The sequence below is a fragment of the Felis catus genome, chromosome C1, assembly GCF_018350175.1.
Source record: "Felis catus isolate Fca126 chromosome C1, F.catus_Fca126_mat1.0, whole genome shotgun sequence".
Taxonomy (NCBI): domain Eukaryota; kingdom Metazoa; phylum Chordata; class Mammalia; order Carnivora; family Felidae; genus Felis; species Felis catus.
In genome coordinates this window covers 205,049,863-205,068,804 of record NC_058375.1, presented here as the reverse complement: position 1 = coordinate 205,068,804, position 18,942 = coordinate 205,049,863, and the positions used below count along the sequence as shown (strand labels likewise).

Sequence of the window (18,942 nt, the reverse complement as noted above, 5' to 3'; positions counted from 1 at the left end):
GTAGCCGTGTTGCTCTACAGGTGATGAAAGTAAAGGTGGCATAAAATACCTGGTGAAGGTCTACCCAATAATTATTAAGTAGTTTGATGATAAAGAGGACTACGTTTCTCTTGATAATAATTATTGTATTATCAGTATCACGAGGAATGGCAAAATTCCCGCCTTGAACTGTAGTCACTCTTGACAATGACCTAATGTAAGACACCTGGCCTGAGAAATGCCTAAACTAAGAAATAAGTTCAGAAAAAGTGCCTAGAGTTCATTGAAATGATTATTTAAGAGCCCCAGCAAGGGAAGACGAGAAGCGCATTCCGTAATCCACGCGGTGATCAAAGTGGCCATTCTTCCTTCCCGTCTTGGCACACGTGCTGGTCAGGCATGGGCTGATTAAAGAGGGCATTAACTCCCTGCTGTCCCCAAGTTTGTTTGAATGCACTGAGCCTGCCTTGCAGACCTGGCTGGGAGCACGCTGGACTTGAACTCTTGCTGTTTTCTCCGCTCCATCGAGTCTGGCGAGTTGCAAGCTCACAGGTTTTGTTTTGTTTTTTTGTTTTTTTTTGTTTTACTCCTACTTCACTAGGGTTTCCATAGCTGCTGTCCTGAGGTATGTAATAGTGCTGGCAGGAATTTCCCTCCTCCTGCAAAGACTCAACGGGTATCAGCCACAAGGTCTCCCCCAATCTTTCCCCCCAGGCTGAGATGTGAAAAGACTGGGATGATCCTTAGTATACCAAGAGGTCCCCAAGAAACAAATGTGGGAAGTGGAATCAAGGGCAGAGAAGGCGATTGATACATGTTTTAGCGACTTGGTGCGATGAGGGGCAAAAAAAAAAAAAAAAAAAAAAACATCACACGATGACATTTGACAACAGGCAGTCCTCTAAAAAGCCCGTCCTTGGCATTTCAATGCCTATCTTAGGCAATCTGACCTCTGAGTCTCGCTGTCTCACTGATGGTTCTCGTCTGTCCACACTTTCTCGTTCCACCGCCAGACCTAACACCGCCTTGTTGGATCCGAGCTCTCCCGAGTTCTCCGCCGTGGTATCCGTTGGCGACTGGCTCCAGGCCATTAAAATGGACCGGTATAAGGATAACTTCACGGCTGCCGGCTATACCACACTAGAGGCTATAGTACACATGAACCAGGAGTAAGTACTCAGCGATGTAACACCAAAGGGTAAATCTAGATTTAATAGTATTTGCCGTTCTTGCTTTGAGCTGCATTATCATCCTACTCATTAAAAAAAAAAAAAAAGAAAGAAAGAAAGAAAGAAAAAGAAAACCGGAATGCCTTTCATTTTGATCGCGTTTAATTTTTGCACAGCCTCCCGAGCACCTACGTTGTTGCATTAAGTTGCTTAATTAGACATTAGAACATACCTGCCTTGTTGTGCCGTATGAGCTGTGGCTGATTCAAATGTGTGTCTGCATGAAGCCCCGAAACGAGATTTCTCGGCCCTCATGCCTTTTTCTCTCCCTCTCACTTCTCCCCCTACATCCAGTGACCTGGCCAGAATCGGCATCACAGCCGTCACACATCAGAATAAGATTCTGAGCAGCGTCCAGGCGATGAGAACCCAAATGCAGCAGATACACGGCCGAATGGTTCCTGTCTGAGCCAGTGCTGTTGAATAAACTCAGAACTCTTGAAATTAGTTTACCTCATCCATGCACTTTAATTGAAGAACTGCACTTTTTTTAACTCCGTCTTCGCCCTCTGAAATGAAAGAAAGAATAAAATGACCTGCAGCGTCGCCCGGTGTACAGATTTTGCTGAGATCGCGGGGCTTACGGAAGTGACAGACCGTCGCTCGAATCGAGACCTGGAACCCATTGTGTCTCAGAAGTACTCCGTCCGTCACCAGTTTGTAAAATACACGTACCTGTATAAATAGAACACCACCTCCGGGTTTTGATGAGTATTTGCTGACAGACACTGAGCTTCTCGGAGACATCCTTGATCCTCTCTCCATTTGGAATTACAGCTACAGTATTTTGTTTGTGGTGTAAATGACCGTCCTCTTGCTCTCACCGGAATGAATACCATGCCCAGGAACATTTGGGAAGGACTCAGTCGTAGCTTCTAAGGCTTGGTTCTTACCACGGAAAACAACCTAGGTGAAAACCGCGTAGCTCATCGGGCCACCTGGTGGCTTATGGTGACCTGAAAGTCATCATAAGGGGCTGGAAAGAAAAGAAAAGTGGATTTTAAAAAATAAAAATAATAAGAATGATAATAATAAAACCCAAACACCCCCCCCTCACTGGACAAACAACGTCTGTTTCTTTGGGCCCGAGGCTGTGCCATATAAAGTCGTATTTTGGGACTCTACAAACTTCTTGTAACTACCTTATGGATAGTGGGCCGTGACAATCTTGAATAGGGAACTTTCACACGTCCCTCCTTTAAAGAAGCAAACCCAGACCTACAAGGTAAGGCAAAAGAATCCGCAATGGATCTTTCTCCAGTGAAAACTCTTTTTTTTTTCTGGTTTTCTTTTTAGCTCGATCCAACTTGAAACACCAACCAATAAATATTCTTTCATGACTGTCAGGCAGTTAGGGGTTCTTTCAGGATGTTAGTCCTCTCTTGACTGTGGGAGTAGAGACCGGTATGGAAGCCAGTAGGTTCTTCCCTGTTGTTCCTTCGGGAAGAAGTGAAATAGGAACTATACGAAGTCAGGTTTGGGAACATGGCACCTAGACCCCCCACTGGCTCTCTCTCACACTGAGTTCCTTTTACCCTTTGGTGCCCGTCATTCAGGCCGCAAATACTTCCTATCTTTGGGGTACCAAGTAATCCCCTCTAATCTGGGATCATGCCTCATTCTTTGGAGACTTTGCTGCAGTTGAGAAATCCTGGAAGGTCCGTCCATTATTCTTAGTTTCTGCTCTGCTCCTGTAGCCCCAGCACCAGACAGGGTCAGCCAGGGAGGATTTACCTCGAAGTCAGGAGTGAGACTTGGAGCTTACCTTGATGTCCTCGCTATTAGAATGTGACTTACCGGAAAACATGGCTTCTCATCCGTAAAGGCCGCGAGCCTTAGATCCTTCTATTTTAATCCCAGAATTTTCCTCGTGAAACGTGAATTAAATGGCTTTGTATATATTGTCAGAAACAAACGACCTAACTCTTTTTGCCTGGACAGATTTTAACTTCTTAAACGCTTCCATTTGCGCTTTTAAACAAAAACTTGGTTGATTTTAATGACCTTCCTCCCCCCGCCCCCCTACCCTTGGTTTTATGCTGAAAGCTATTTCTTATAGAGCAAAAGGCATGTTCAATCTGATGCTGTCAAATCATGACAGTTTAGTAAAAACCTTTTTGCCACGCTGGTTGTAAAAGCTTTTCTCTTCAGAAGGAATGTGAAATTTCTTTCTTTCTTTCTTTTTTTTTTTTAAACTACTCCAACAATTTCTGTTTCATCACCACTTTTGCTGAACCCTAAGAGTTCCGGATATTCATGTTCAAAGTTGACAATGTAGGTGGGGTTTTTTGCTTGCTGGAAAAAAAATAAAAAATGTATATGTTTATTTTTTTCCTTCAGGGAATCTGTGGAGTGTTTTGTTTTCAGTCTCCACGGTGCAATTCAAATAAGGTGGCGTTATGACATTATCTTGTAAGTCAAAAGAGTGTTTCCTTGCATACACCGAGTAATTAGAAGTCTTGCTTTCTTTGAGGCAGCAGCTTAAGACTTGAGCTATTTTTCTAAACGCTGAACATACTCAGAGCAGAACGTTTCTAAAAAGAGAACGTGTCAGCTCTCAGATACCCTAACGAGTTAATGCTGGACACTGTGCGGCCGTCGTTGTGTTGTTTTCTCAGCACGTATCTGTGTACGTGAACTCATCAGGCAAGGATTGCAAGGTGGGACGTGAAATCTTACGACGTTCAAAGGTTGCCTTCCGAATCTTCATTGTAACACAGCGTAGGAGGTAGAGTCCAGGCCAGTGGAAAGGCCAACAGAGGGCCTTCCGAGTGCCCACGATAATATCCGGTAGCTGTAAAAGTGAAACCTCACTGCTTCTGCGAAGTTACACATTCTAGAAGAGAAACAGGAGGACAGTGGGAAGGTTGCGTTGTTTCCCAGGGCACGGAGCCAGGCTCTGGCGTCCAGACAGCTATGGATTCGAAAGCCAGCTGAGATGTTGACACTGGGAAATTCACTCCATGTTTCTTTATAACTCAGATCCTCCACCTGTAAATTAGAGATGGTGATAACTTCAATAATAACACCTTTCCTAACACACGGCGTTGTCGTAAGCGTACGTGACACGCTCTTATGTAGAACGCGCTGGACTTCACGGAAGGAGGGTGCGCTCTTCCTCCTCCAAGGTTTTCCGAGTGCTGCTCATCCCTCTTTCACTCGCGAACCCAAATGTTGCATTGCGACATGCTGGAGTGAGGTGAAATGAAGTTCAGTGGTAGGAGCCATGCCCGCGAAGCCGCTTCACCTTAAATGGATTCGTGAGGATGTGATTTAAACGTGTGTCTGTACAAAAGGTACACCTACCTTTGTAGACCTACCAAATACTCCTTTGTCGCTTAGCCTTGAAATTCGTGACATTGTTTTATAATTGAAAAAAAAAATGAAATGCACAAGTCAGATCCCGTTGTAACGAATGGAACTGGATGGTAAAGACACTTTGATGCCTTCATAACGGATTCAGAGGAACAATGCTTTGTTTATTTAGATGCAGTGAAAGTCACATCTTTCCCTCATGATGCCACATAGACCACATGCTTTGGTCTTTGTCCAAACACTTCCCCATGATAAAGAGGTTGTCTCCATTCAAAGGAGCTAATGTTTATTTTTCTCCACCCTAGAATATTCTGGCAGCAGCTAGATACAATCCTTCATATTTCCTACCCTTGTCACTTCAAACATCCAACCCTTTTCACATACACAGTGAGTCCCCAAATAGCCCACTTCCTATTACAAACTATTTTCATAACATGTATTTATATCCAGGCATTTAGTGAAGAAGAGGGTTGGGGAACTGAAAGGCAACAAAAGTGTTTTGGGACTCCGTTTTCTCCTCTAAGAGTGGGATTTCTAGCAGTACAACAAAATCACCTTCCAAAAGTGTGCCTATCCCTATGGCGTTGGTTGTGTTCCAACAGTCTTAAGGTCATACTCCTGTTCTCCTTGTCCTGCATGTAAATACATGCCTGCCTGATTAAGTCTCTGCACAGTCAGGTTTCAGGAACTACATTTGATAGACGTACTAATTTCCAGAGAAGACACAGCTGGAAAAGTAGATCCAAATCCTTCTCTTTCTTTCTTCCCCCCCCCATAATTGTCAAAATGAATGATGTTGACAAGAGGCTTCTTGCAGGGAGGGCTTGCTAGTTATAACCGTACCCATATGTATAGTTTTAAGTTGCTTAAGAAGTAATCTCTGAGTATTTTATAAGAAAACTTTATTTCTCTCTCTCCAAATAGACTAAAGTGTTCTCTACAAGACCAAATCATGGTTATTGACCTCAAAGAAACTAACCTGGATTTATATCTCACACACGACAAACACACATAGATACAAAACCAGCATGTAAACGATTGGTTTAATAAAACAAGCTAAACTGTCTTTGAAGATACGTTCCGGCCTTAATCCTTGCTCTCTCGATACCTGAGGTCATTCGCTGCCAAACACGGCCGTTGTGGTGGAAGACACAGTCCCCAAAGCTACCTTGATTGTCAGTTGTCACAAGAGAAAGAAGAGGAACTGCTTATTCGGGTTTGCGTTGATAATTGTGAGGACAGTGGAGAGCCACGATGATTCCATTGCATCGCGCTGATCTGCCCAGTGCTAGACTGATGGGGCAGTCGTGACTGATTAGTTCTTGGTGGGCTTGAGCCCCCAAAACCTTTCTCACTGGCACTCCAAATGTTTCCCCGTGCCACGGCCCAAAGGGTCCCTCTCGGTGCCTGGTCCATGCAACTCGTATGACTCCTTTACCAGATACTCTCCTTCATTAGAAGTTCCTTTGTAAGAAAAACGTTCAGTGATTTTTATTTCTTCGTTTGCATTTTTGCCGATCATGTCGTTGAATAATGGCGGATCGTGGCGTTTCCAGATCTGTTCCCACGACACACAATTTCCCTTTTTGGAAATGCTGGGAGCTAGTATCCGGGGCTTTACCTGTAACACAGTTTGCCTTTCACATCATTTTACCTTTCTCCTCTTACACAAATGAATCATCACAAGTCAGAATTTTCATCTCACAGAGGCTGTTTGCACAGTGGATCAGGCACGGCTATAGACTCAGACTGTGTGGGTTCGAATCCCCGCTTTGCTCCTTCGCCATGTGTGACATGACCGTGAGCAGACTGCTCGGCTCTGCTGAGATTCAACGGCCTCATCCGTGTGATAGGAGGAAGACGAGTCCCTTCCCCAAGTTGTTATAATTAAGCTACTAATAAACACTTTTGTTGTTGTTGTTGTTGTTACTATAGTGGTCCTGTTTCAGAGGAGGAAAGCAGAATTCATGCTCTCCCTCCTGAGCTGCTTCTTACTGAGCCCCACCGACCCTTACGTGCTTTGTTCTTGCCCGTAACGTTGGCCCTTACGTGCTTTGTTCTTGCCCGTAACGTTGGCCCTTACGTGCTTTGTTCTTGCCCGTAACGTTGGCTGACAACTGGCTGGCCGTATTGGTCGATGTTTTGTCTAAAATCTTGCTCCTTTCTCTACAGGGAGTAGATTCTGCTATCTTGGCCTCACAGCCCTTCCTGTCGATCACAAAGCCCACAGAAGAAAACAGAACACACCCTCCTCCGTCCCTTCGAGATGTGTTTCTTCTGCTTCCCCTCTGCCAGTTCTGGAGCAAAGACCCTGATGAAACAACACCCGTACCTGAAAAGAACAAATGGCTGACGTTCCAATCTCCTTTCCCAGTGAAAGAAACAGCAAACGTGCGAGGCTCAGCACCTGTTCTCCCATTGCACTGAGGAACGGACTGCCTCGCAGCACCAACTCCGCAGAGCCCTTGTTCCTAAACTCCTTGTGGTTTTATTTATATGTATTTCCGTATCTCATTCCTGTGCGTCACTGCTGCATTGGTGCGGCAGCAAGTGACCCAAGGCTACAGGTCTTACGACGGACACCAGGTCAGGTGCCACTACGCAGAACAAAGCCAGTTCCCTTGAGCTGCCTATGATATGCATTGCTGAAGTCACATTTTACCCAGGGTGTGCCATTGCAGTGATATAAATATATTTTTTTCCTAGACTAAATATGAGCTGACTATCTCTTTTGATGTGTGTACATAGGTGTGAGTGTGCGAGTGCGCGGGTGTGTGTGTGCGCGTGAGCGTCTAACCTCATGCTTAGACCTGCCTGCGAATGTTGTGGAATGCTACACCCGGAGAGTGCTGGTTTTTCCACCGGTCCTGAGATTACGAGCCGCGTGCGACAGTGGGCCTGGAGACCGCACCCGTCCCCTTAGAAAGACAGCCCGGAAGTGTTCAATGCCCTGTATCTAGAAGTGTGTTTCGTAACTGCCACACTGACCTTAATAAGTAATTCGACAGCTTTGGATGGAGGCATTTTCACCTTAGCAGGGGGGTAATTTTAGAATATAAATCCATGCGGGTGACGACCCATCGTCGAGATCATTAATGCGGACTGAACTTCCCATCTGAATCACCAATTTCTTGATGGAGAGAGAGAGAAGGGGATGGAATTTGTCTGGTGACCCCAAGTGGAATAGAAGTAGCCTTTGTTTTCCTGCATAAATGGACTCGTTGAATGCGAACAAATATATGCAACCCATGCGCTTTCGGAGATGAACGTAGACGCGTGTGTCAGCTTTGAGATGATGTGTCCCGGATTAATACTTTGTCTCTCAATGTCACAGAAAAATACATGCCAGTGACTCTTGAGGTTGGCATAGTTGGGATTAAATGTCCTCAAGTGATTTCAGGTTCCCAGTTTAGAGGATGAGTTCTACAATTAATTCATATGCAGCTAACTCCTATGGCCCTTAGCCTTCTAGAATCTGAGGTCCAGTGTGTGAAGATTCAGTTCTGATAGGACACGTGTACCAAACTCCAGCCAACATACTGCCATTTTTTCATAATCTGAGTGGCTGCCTTGCGTATTCTCAGCTACGGTTGCAGAAACTGTGGCCATTTACATAAGCTATAACATCAAATCAGGGAAAAATGGGAAAAAAAAAAAAAGATTCCGAACCCTATGCTGTTGAAGAAGTAGAGAAAATCATCAATAAATATTTATTACATTCTGACAGGGTGTGTGGCATTGTATTCTCATAGCTATGCCAGAGTGACAAAGTGAATTCACCCCTTTTTGGGGACTTTACTATATTTTTAAAGGGATGTGCCTATGCATTGATGCCTGAAAAATATGTATAAAGAAATGAGGTTGAATCTCTGAGCTGGTCATCTTTCCCCAGAGGTCAGGGCAGGAGGCCAACTTCAGGGACTGGATTAGCCCCATAAGCGAGTGCTGGCCTAGTGAGTTCAGATGCTGAATCTTACTCAGATCTTCCATTAGGGCAGCATTAAGCTGTTCCCCTGCACCAAATCGAGTAGCTTCACCATGTGTCTGCCGGCCCCAAATTATTTTTAACAGTCATGGATGAAACGTTCTGGTGTGTTCAAAGAGTTATTTTGGAGACAGGTTGTGTTCACGACACTACTGGTGTGTATGTTTTGAGAACTCTTGTATTCGATCTGTGAAGGATATGTGTATTAATCCATACACGCTTATAGCCTCAATGTTGGTCCGAAGACACGCAAATTCTGACCAGTCAAGGAAAGTTCTAGAAGCAATATTTTCACTTAACATTCTCCAAACATCAAGCGTTGATACACACTGAAGAGTGCATTTATTTTTTGTATCACTCCAAGTATGTTGGAATATGCAAGGACTGTGGTTAAAATTAGAATGTACAAGGCCTATTATAATTTAGTTCATACCATAAAGGAAATTAACAGAACACTGCTTGGTTCGTACATGTTCCAAAATTTGAGCGCTCTCTTGAGTTAGACATAGATTTTTCTATTTTGTTTTATTTTGTCAAGGTATTTTTCTTCCCTTCATGAACTTTAGGTACACATAACTTATGTCATTTATTTATGGTCTTTTATACCTAGTTTGTAAAATTGTAAAATAGCAAACTAAATGCAAAGAGTTTGCATTTGAAAATAATAAAGTAGTTGCCGTATACAGACCTGGAATCTAGTTGTCTCTTTTCACTAATTTGTCAACATGCATGCTGTTTCTAAATCCATGAATTCTTGGTTGTCCTTTGGTTAGCCCACAAGATCTTGAATTCAGTTGAGTGTGCTTAGAGGATAAAAAACGTTGACTTCCAAACGGCCCTGGCCCTTGAGAACCACACATTAGCAAATCGGACTTAGGTTCTATGAGTTTTGCACCTATCCCAATGTAATTAAGACAATGAACTTCGGTTGGAATTTAGTGTCCCCTCCTACTATGCAACCTAGGGTGAATTTCTTAACTTCCTGGGCCCATTTTCTGGTTTGTAGAGTGGCAATTATAATACCACAAACTTTTATAAAGACTAAATATATTAGAACGTTAGCACAGTGTCTAACCAGATGATCTAGCCAGAACTCAGCAAATGGTAATTACAGTAGTCCTCCTTTCATCTGTGGTCTCAGTGACCAACAGTCCACCATGGCCTGGGCGCAGATGACCCAACTTCTGGTGTAGCATCAGGAGGTCAATAGTAACTTAATATTATGTCAGTGCTTATGTCATTCAGCTCACTTCGTCACCTAGGTATTTTATAATCGCAACATCATCACAAGAAGAAGGGTGAGTGTACTACAATAAGATACTTCGAGAGAGGGCGCCTGGGTGGCTCAGCTGGTTGAGCGGCTGACTTCGGCTCAGGTCATGATCTCACAGTTCGTGGGTTCGAGCCCCTCGTCGGGCTCTGTGCTGACGGCTCGGAGCCTGGAGCCTGCTTCGGATTCTGTGTCTCCCTCGCTCTCTGCCCCTCCCCCGCTCATGTTCTGTCTCTCTCTCCCCAAAATAAACAAACACTAAAAGAAAAATTTTTATTAGAAAACAAGATATTTTGAGAGAATGAGAGACCATACCCATATAACTCTTGTTACTGTATATATAATGTCATTCTATTTTATTATTAGTGTTAATATCTTACTGTGCCTTATTTATAAATTAAACTTTTAGGGACACCTGGGTGGCTCAGTCAGTTGAGCGTCCAACTTTTGATGTCAGCTGAGGTCACGATCTCACGGTTGGTGAGACTGAGCCTCGTGTTAAGCTCTGCACTGACAGCATGAAGCCTGCTAGGGATTCGCTCGCTCTCTCTCTCACTCTCTCCCTCCCTCTCCCTCTGTCTCTCCCCCGCTTGTTCGTGTTCTCTCGCTCTCAAAATAAATAAATAAACATTTGAAAAACTTTCTCATAGGCCTGTATGCATCAGAAAGAAAAACATCATAGATACGGAGCTTGACGTTATCTATGGTTTCAGATGTCCACTGGGGGTTCTCAGAATGTATCTCCCGTGGATAAGAGGGGACTACAGTAGTCTCAAGAGCATTTTTAGTGATATAACCTGTCTTCTGTAACATCCTCAGTTCTATACCCTCTCTAACATCTTTGCTACTGATCCAAGTGACCAGCTACCCATCCTTACCACAAGCTTTTATTCCTGGATCCTTGAGAGTGCATTGGGGTCCAAGAGTATCCCTAAAAGATGGCCCCAATGATGGGGCGCCTGGGTGGCACAGTCGGTTAAGCGTCCGACTTCAGCCAGGTCACGATCTCGCGGTCCGTGCGTTCGAGCCCCGCGTCAGGCTCTGGGCTGATGGCTCGGAGCCTGGAGCCTGTTTCCGATTCTGTGTCTCCCTCTCTCTCTGCCCCTCCCCCGTTCATGCTCTGTCTCTCTCTGTCCCCAAAATAAATAAACGTTGAAAAAAAAAAAAAAAGATGGTCCCAATGTTAATAGTGACATGTCTATGTGTGTTTTCATGGGGAGAAAGCCCATCAATTTCATCAACTTCTACATGAATGTGGCATACAAAAATAATAAGGGCCATGGTTTTTGAGGGTGAATGCTCTCCTCATTACACCATTTCATTAAACAAACTATCAATTGGCTGAGCCCCTGTTAATTGAAAATCAGTCCCAAGACTTATTACAATGTATTAATGAAAGCCCTTAAGAGCAGCTGGCTTCAGAGAACGCGAGCATGCTGTTTAGTGTTATCAGAGACATTTTAAAACAGATCTTGACATAAAAAGAATCTGGGGTATGTAAAACAGGTTATTTTGTGTTTCTTTCTCAGTTAAGTCTCTCTCGAGATTCAGCTATATTAACATGTAGGCAATAAGATATTTGTGAGACTGACTGGGCTTGGTATTTTCTGTCCCACTTGTTTAACAAGACAGAAAGTCAACTGTATTAGAAATATATCTATATCCATAAATATATGGAGAGAGACGTTTTACGGGGACTCGGCTCATGGATTCGTGAAAGCTGAGAAGTTCCATGATCTGCAAACTGGAGACCCAGGGAATTCAGTGGGGTAGTTCCGTTCAACTCCCAACAGCCTAAGCACCAGCCACACCAAAGGCGTAAATCCCAATCCGCGGGCAGGAAAAGACGAGATGTTCTATCTCAGAGAGTTAAGGCAGAAAACAAGAGGGGAATGCTGCCTTTCTCTGCCTATCATTCTATCCAGTCCCTCAACATATTGGATGATGCCCACCCACACCGGAGAGGGCATTCTATTGAATCTACCAATTTAAGTGCTATCCCCATCCAGAAACACCCTCACAGACACATCCAGAAATAATGTTTAATTTGGACCCCCCCCACGACCAGTCAGGTTGACGCGTAATTAGCCATCTCAGCGACCAATATTCTCCCCTAGGTTTTCTAGAATGAGCTGGCAGAATGGTATCAAAATTGCCACATGTCATCTGAAAAACAATTTTGAGATTGATTTCAGTGCAGTGTCATATGAGACGTTTGTATTATTTAGGGTCGTGAATGCTAGCTTCTGTAATAAATGGCCCCAGGTTTTCAGGGCTTAACACGCTGAAGTGTTGTTTCTAGCAAACATCATCATAGCCTGATGAGGATCCAGAGGATCTTTCTGGCAACTTTGCAAACAGTGACGTGGATCCAAGCTCCTTTCCTCCTGTGAGGCTGCTATTTCAATCTGTGGCATCTAAGGACACCACCTAAGAGAATGTAGATGATTGTTTTATGGCCAGGCTTGGAAAGGGCTTGTGTTTCTACTTCTCTTATCTTATTGGCCAAAACATCACATGGGCCTAAGCTACTGTTTGGAGGCCGGAAATAAGAATCTTGTGTGCACAGGAAGAGGAATTAAATCAGTTGAGCAGCTAGCCAGTCTCTACCACAAGTACAAAGGAGCACCGTGCACCAACGGGAGGTCAGGGAAGGCTTCCTGGGGAAGTCAAGTGCATCTATAAGCGTTGTTTGATTTTCTCCCATAAATGTGTCTAATGCTCATTTCCCCAGAAATGCAGAGAAGCATGAGCAATGTTCAGACTTGCTATCACATTTGCATTCTTGTCCTCGTCTACCCAGATACTTCAGCGATAACATTTTTCTTTCTATAACACAGATCTCTATGCTTTCTCCAGTCACAGCTTTCTGTTTATATACAAAAGTTTCTGCCTTTTCAGGTTTTTTAATTGCCTTAGCCACTCAGTGCTCCTAGGATGAGGCAAGGGAGTGGGGAACATAGAAAAACCCCTAATCCTGGGCAAGCGATTTGAAGCATTATTTTTCCTCCGAATAACGATACAACTAGATACAACTAGAATGTGCAAAACCCTAACACCTTAACCCCTGGACATCGATCGGATGGGCAAGACCTTAATTAAAGTTCTTCCTGAAGCATCCTAAGAACTGGCGCTAAAGCTCAGGCTTACAGGGTTCCATCCCCTTTAGTATTTTTGAACACTTACCCACATGCCAGACATGGATTACGCTCTGTTTGTTTAAATGCAACTGCCTGTGTCTGAGATGTAAGGCCTCATGCGTTCATTTCATGGTTGAGAATACTAACGTCCAGATCGGTCAGTTAGTTCAAGGCCACCTTGCTGATAGGGCTGGAATTTGGGATTTAAACCCAACTAGTTGGACTCCAGCAATCTGCTTGTAACTTCTACATCACCCTGACCCATGTATGATAAACTCAATCCGATTGAGCAGCTTTCCAGGCGGGTATGTTCCAGCTTGATACTGATGCCACAAGCCATTGTTAGCAGGTAAGCGTGCCTTCTTCTTTTAAAATATTTATTTATTTTGAGAGAGGGAGAGCGAGTGAGAGAGGGAGAGAGATAATGCAAGTAGAAGAGGGGCAGAGAGAGGGGGGAAGACAATCCCGAGCAGGCTTCACGCTGTTAGCACAGAGCTTGACCCAGAGCTCGAACTCACAAACCATGAAATCATGACCTGAGCTGAAACCAAGCGTCCGGTGCTTAACCGACTGAGCCACTCAGGCGCGCCCCTTGGTGCCAGTACATTCTTTCTTAAGCACTGTTTTCCCCTTCTGTTGCCAGGTGGCTTATTTTTGATCGGTTTGTCATGTTGATTTTTTTTTTTTCTTTTGGTAAGCTCTAGTTGAAAGAAACTGTAACTGAAATACAGTGTTCACCTTACGCACTGTGTTTTGTAAGAATTGATCTCCAAAGTCTACTGTTCACTTAAAAACAGAGTGTCGTCTATTATCACTAAAATACGACTATCTGATACGGAGTGGGGGAGGAAGTAGTGATTTTCTGTAATAATCACGTTTGTGTTCCAGGCATAAAAATCACGGATGGTGGCACTTCTCAAGAGCCATTCTTCACTTTGATGACAGCGTGTGACAGAGAGGCTGACCATTAACCAAACAGAAACAAAAGACGGCCCCACGCGCAAGAGAAAAATGAACGAAAGTGGAGCCTGAGCATCATGTAATCACAAAGTACGCAGATTTAACGTGAACTCTACCTTGGCTGCCCACTCCCTCTGGCGACCTTGAGCAAATCACTTCATCTCCCCGAAACTAAGTTTACTCACCTTTGAAACGAGAGGAAGAATTCTCTACTTGGTCAGGGTCTTGCAAGAATTCAATGTCATCAATTCCGTAAGAAGCAGGAGCCGCAAACATGGGTGTCTACGCAAGCCAGTTAGGTCATGTGAATGTCGGTGCGGTCCAAATGTACCACGAGAGTATATGTGTTTTTTTTTTTTTTTTTTTTTTTTAATGTTTGTTTATTTTTGAGCAAGAAAGAGAGACAGAGCACGAGCCGGGGAGGGGCAGAGAGAGAGGGAGACACAGAATGCGAAACAGGCTCCAGGCTCCGAGCGGTCAGCACAGAGCCCAATGCGGGGCTCGAACTCACGGACCGTGAGATCATGACCTGAGCCGAAATGGGACGCTTTACCCACTGAGCCACCCAGGTGCCCTGAGAAAATGGATATTTTGATAAAACATTAGACGGGTAAGACGTTCACGAATATTATCCAGTGGATGGTACAAGTTGGGGCAAGAAGGGTTCTACAGCCAATTAAGATGGGAAAACCGTGATGCATCCCATCACCCTCTTTTGGAGATTCATAAAGCACATTGGTACATTGAGGGCTTTGAGAAGTCCTGCTGTGAAGAAACTGGTTTTGCCAATTTAACGTAGCATTTTCCAAACACATTTGAAAACGAAACCCTCCTCGTGTCTCGTTGGAACGAAAGTCCTCTGTCTATCCTTTGGGATTTCAGATGAGGACTGAAGGAGAGAAAAGCGAAGGGATGCACCCCCTGAAGTACAGATTTTAGCTCAAGTTTCCTGATCCCCAACCCACCACACGCATTCTACCTTCACCACCCAAGGCATACTCCAAGTACCTATTTGCACCGGACTCATGACCAGGGCTAAGATGTCTGACTTCTTCTAGTCCTAGTAAAGAACCAAAGAGATTTTGGCAAAGCAAAACTGCACGACACGCTTCAAGCACCAACCTAAGACGTGTAGCTACACCGTGGGCTCTGGCCTCAGTTAGTTCACCCTTCCCTTTAGAGGAAGTGCCTTCAGCCATGGACGGCTCCCCGTTCAATGGGTAATAGACCCCTGACATATCTTGTGTCTGGCGATCGCCCTGAACATAATTCTTTGTTTACAGTGCCGTTGTAGAAAACTTGATGAATACTTAGGAGAAAATAGAATTAGGACCTAAGGACCCAGTTAAAATCAACTTAGTAGAACATAGTCATTGCTTTGTGTAGAGCTGGAAAAGATAGCCATGAGAGAAAGTGGCTTAAACATACACCAGAGAAACTATATATTATACACATAATATGTAAGAGGCAATTATGGCCTAGTAATCTGCAGTATGTCACTACCTAGCAATCAGATTGACGGATTCTAATGAGACCCATGTTGTTTGTAATCAGACTGGCATTGCTTATTCAGAGCTCTATTCCGTAAGATGCACTTTTAAATGGCTCAGATTGCACCAGATGCTATAAGAAATAGCGTTCCGTTTTATTCCATTACCAGCATTTTTCCCTCTTCCAATTAGCATAATTTAAAATCAGCCCGAGGCAAAATGTGCCGGGCTGAAAAGTTGCGAAGAAGTTCAAGAAATACTTGAAAAGAAAAAGGCAAAAAGACACACATGCACAACAATTTTTTTTTTTTTTAAATTTGGGCAAAAGAACATTACAATGAATAGACCTCTTATTCTTTCAATTGCTCAGAATTTATTTCTGTGACTTCTTGAAATACTAGAATCTCTCAGGGGGCTAATTGCCCTGGAGGTCGCTCTTGCTTATGCATTATCTTGTGGATGACATAATAGAATCACCACCTCATTTACCATTCAGTCAAGGTTTAATTGAGTTCATTTTTTTTCCCCCTCCTCAAAATGGCCAGGAACTTAGAGAATCAAAACAAATTTTCATTTGCAAAATGAGAAGATCCTTGTAAATTGCCTCTTTATAAGTTAGGTCCCGACTGTTTATAAAATATATGAAGTTAAAACTTAGGCTAACGCACTACACAATTTTCCCTGATGTCATCTGCCGCGATAGTAAAAGTAAAAGTAGGGCTAGCTTGTTAAATAAGGATAGGCATCTGATGTTAAAAGACTCATTTTTCAATGATTTGCCTCCCCGGGGGCAACTTCCTCATAATGAGGTATAAACTCCCCAGGTATAAACTCCGGTAGCTCGCGTGGCATTCACTCCCCCTGGGGTCTCCCCCTGATAGCACCCAACAGACACCTGTTGAGGATCCAGGTTTTCTCTTGATGTCATTAGGGTGGGACTGACCCATCCCTAGCTATATTATCCTCGTGGGTCTGACCCAGAGTAGACCTCTGAACCAATGGCTGCTCCAGAGAGGTCCACTCAGGGTGAAACTTGAGACTTCTTATCCATAGTATGGGAAGCAATCCTTCTTGAACTCCCACCCCGCCCCCCCGCGTGAACAAAAAAGGGCAACTTTTGCTCTGGCAGCCATTTTGGAATCATGAGAGAAGTCAGCCTCCGGATGAAGATGGCAGACACATAGATGAAGAGAATCTCAAAGAAACAGAGCCGTATCCAAGGGTGTACTGGAGCCGGTTTGTACCGACCAGCTCCCGAGAGCTGATTGTTAAAGTTGTAGGATGCGTGTGAGGCGCCTGGCCGGCTCAGTCAGTAGAGCATGTGAGCTCAAGCCTCCTGTTGGGCATAGAGCTTGCAACTGGCCACTGTGGTAGTGTTTACACCATAATCGTGGGCAAACACTGAAAGTGAGGGCTGCTGTTTCTTTTTCTCCTTCTCTCTTTCCTCCTCTTTCTTCCTCCTCCTCCTCCTTCCTTTCTCCCCTGGAGCTGGTTGTCAAACATTTCCCAGCTTTCCACTAGCTGTGCCTCTGAACAGTGCCTGAGGCTTGGCCTGCTTCTGAGCCATGGAAGCCCAGAAATCTCCTCCATTGTTTGCGTCAGTTTGACCCAGAGGACTTCTGTGACTGTTAACCCAAACCATAATCCACCATTGTCTGCAACCTTCTCCGTAACAAAAGCTCACATTAATGAAGACTTTGCCAAGGACCAAGAACTCTGCTAGGTGTGAATCTGCTTCGCTCAAACAAACCATCCACTTGCACAGAGAAGATACCTTGATGGTTTCTAACACACCCGTGAAGAGACTAAACCTTAGAGTACAAGTGTCACTTATCCAAGTTTCAAAGAGACCTATTTACGATTTTCCAGATACACCAAGGCTTGCCACACTTCAGTGCCTTACCTATGCTGTTTCCTCTCCTTATATACCTTGTCAACCTAGTTAATGCCTACTCGTTTTTCAGGATCCTGAGTCAGCGCCTAATGGAGTACTTCTTTATCCTATGAGTCTGAGTCACTAAGTCACTTCTCCTATCACCCCTTGCCTACCTTGTCTAGAGTGCTTTTAGCAATGCAGAGTGCTTATTGATTTTCTTGTCGGTTCCCCTACCAGACTATACGATCAACAGAATCTTGGAAATAATAGAAAAAAATCTTTAATTTTCTTGTCTGTATCTTCATGCATATAGGCATGCCTGCCACATTATAGGTTCTCAATCACTGCTGCCCGGGTTACTTGCATGGGTGAATTAACAAAGCCTCATGATTTGTTTTCACTGCATTGAAATGCAAGGAAAGAAGAAATACTCTGTCATTACCCTTAGTACATATCCTCATGCTAAATATGTGAATCATCCAAAAGCTATTAAAACTCCTTGACCTCTTGGTTTTCTTCATTTTTTCTCATCTTTAGTATTGCCATCTTTATCACCATGTATCGTCTGCCCGGGTGTCAGGCAAATGGAAGAGCGTGTTGAGGGCTATTAGAAAGATCATTGGGTTTGTGGGGCGCCTGGGTGGTGCAGTCGGTTAAGCGTCCGACTTCAGCCAGGTCACGATCTTGCGGTCCGTGAGTTCGAGCCCCGCGTCAGGCTCTAGGCTGATGGCTCGGAGCCTGGAGCCTGTTTCCAATTCTGTGTCTCCCTCTCTCTCTGCCCCTCCCTCGTTCATGCTCTGTCTCTCTCTGTCCCCCCCAAAAAAAAAAAATTAAAAAAAATTAAAAAAAAAAGAAAGATCATTGGGTTTTGTATCAAATAGACAGGATACGAATTCCAGTTCCGCTCTTTACTGCCTAAGTCTTAAGCAAATTACATGCTTTCCTCATATGTAAAATAGGAATGGTCTAACATTTAAGGTTGCCACGTGGAAGTAAATCATTGGTACAGGGCCAGATGCACAGTAATAGGCACTTAAGAAATGGTAGCTCTTTACCTTCATGTCCTACAAGCTTAGCCGTATTTTGCTTTATTTTTTTCCTAAGAACTATCACTTGAGATTTAGTATCTGATGTCCGTTTACTTCGTTTGGATGTTTCAAACTACTGTTTCATCCTACTAATCCAACTGTGATTAACAATAGCCACAAACACTGCTCTATACCCCCATGAGGACTGGAGGCAAAAACAGTTTTTTCAAGCTGAAACCCTATCACTTACAGGTTTCTAAGAAGTTTCTTATTTTCAGGGTCAGGCTATGATTTGTCTTTGGATCCCTTCAATTTGTTTCCCTTTTTATTAGATCCATGCATACCCACACACACCCACACACACACACACACACAGAGCACCGAAACTTGCTCACAGGAAATCAGAACGTGAGGCCAGACCATGACAGAAATGATATACAAATTGCCATATTTTCGTATTTTAATTTGGAAGACATACTTTGGGGAAGGAAAAAAAAAACTGGGCTAGTCTTAGCAACTGGGAATCAGTGACTCTTGTCCTACATGTGGTGTTGAAATTGAATATGCCAGACTTTGGGAAATACCTTTTTGACTCTCGTGAATGCCACGTCTGAACTATGACACCAGGTCACATGCATCGGGTGGCAACTTTGCCCTGGATGGAAGGTTG

The 18,942-nt window shown here is 43.9% G+C and overlaps 1 protein-coding gene across 5 annotated transcripts in view; it reads left to right on the top strand.

The window, feature by feature from the left end:
• EPHA4 (EPH receptor A4) overlaps positions 1–9,202 on the top strand; it is a 153,036-nt gene extending 143,834 nt beyond the window's left edge. For 3 of the 5 annotated variants that reach the window (XR_006583561.1, XR_002161779.3, XR_002161778.2), the window contains 3 exons: positions 993–1,148; positions 1,503–2,433; positions 6,696–9,202. Coding sequence is in view for 2 of the 5 variants with exons in the window: in XM_019838727.2 (XP_019694286.1) it covers positions 993–1,148; positions 6,696–6,702 (163 nt within the window). In the remaining 3 variants the exon portion in view is untranslated. Of the gene's footprint in view, positions 1–992; positions 1,178–1,502; positions 2,434–6,695 lie in introns of those variants that run through there. The other 2 variants (XM_019838727.2, XM_019838728.2) reach the window with 2 other exon arrangements.
• The last annotated feature ends 9,740 nt before the right edge of the window (positions 9,203–18,942 follow it).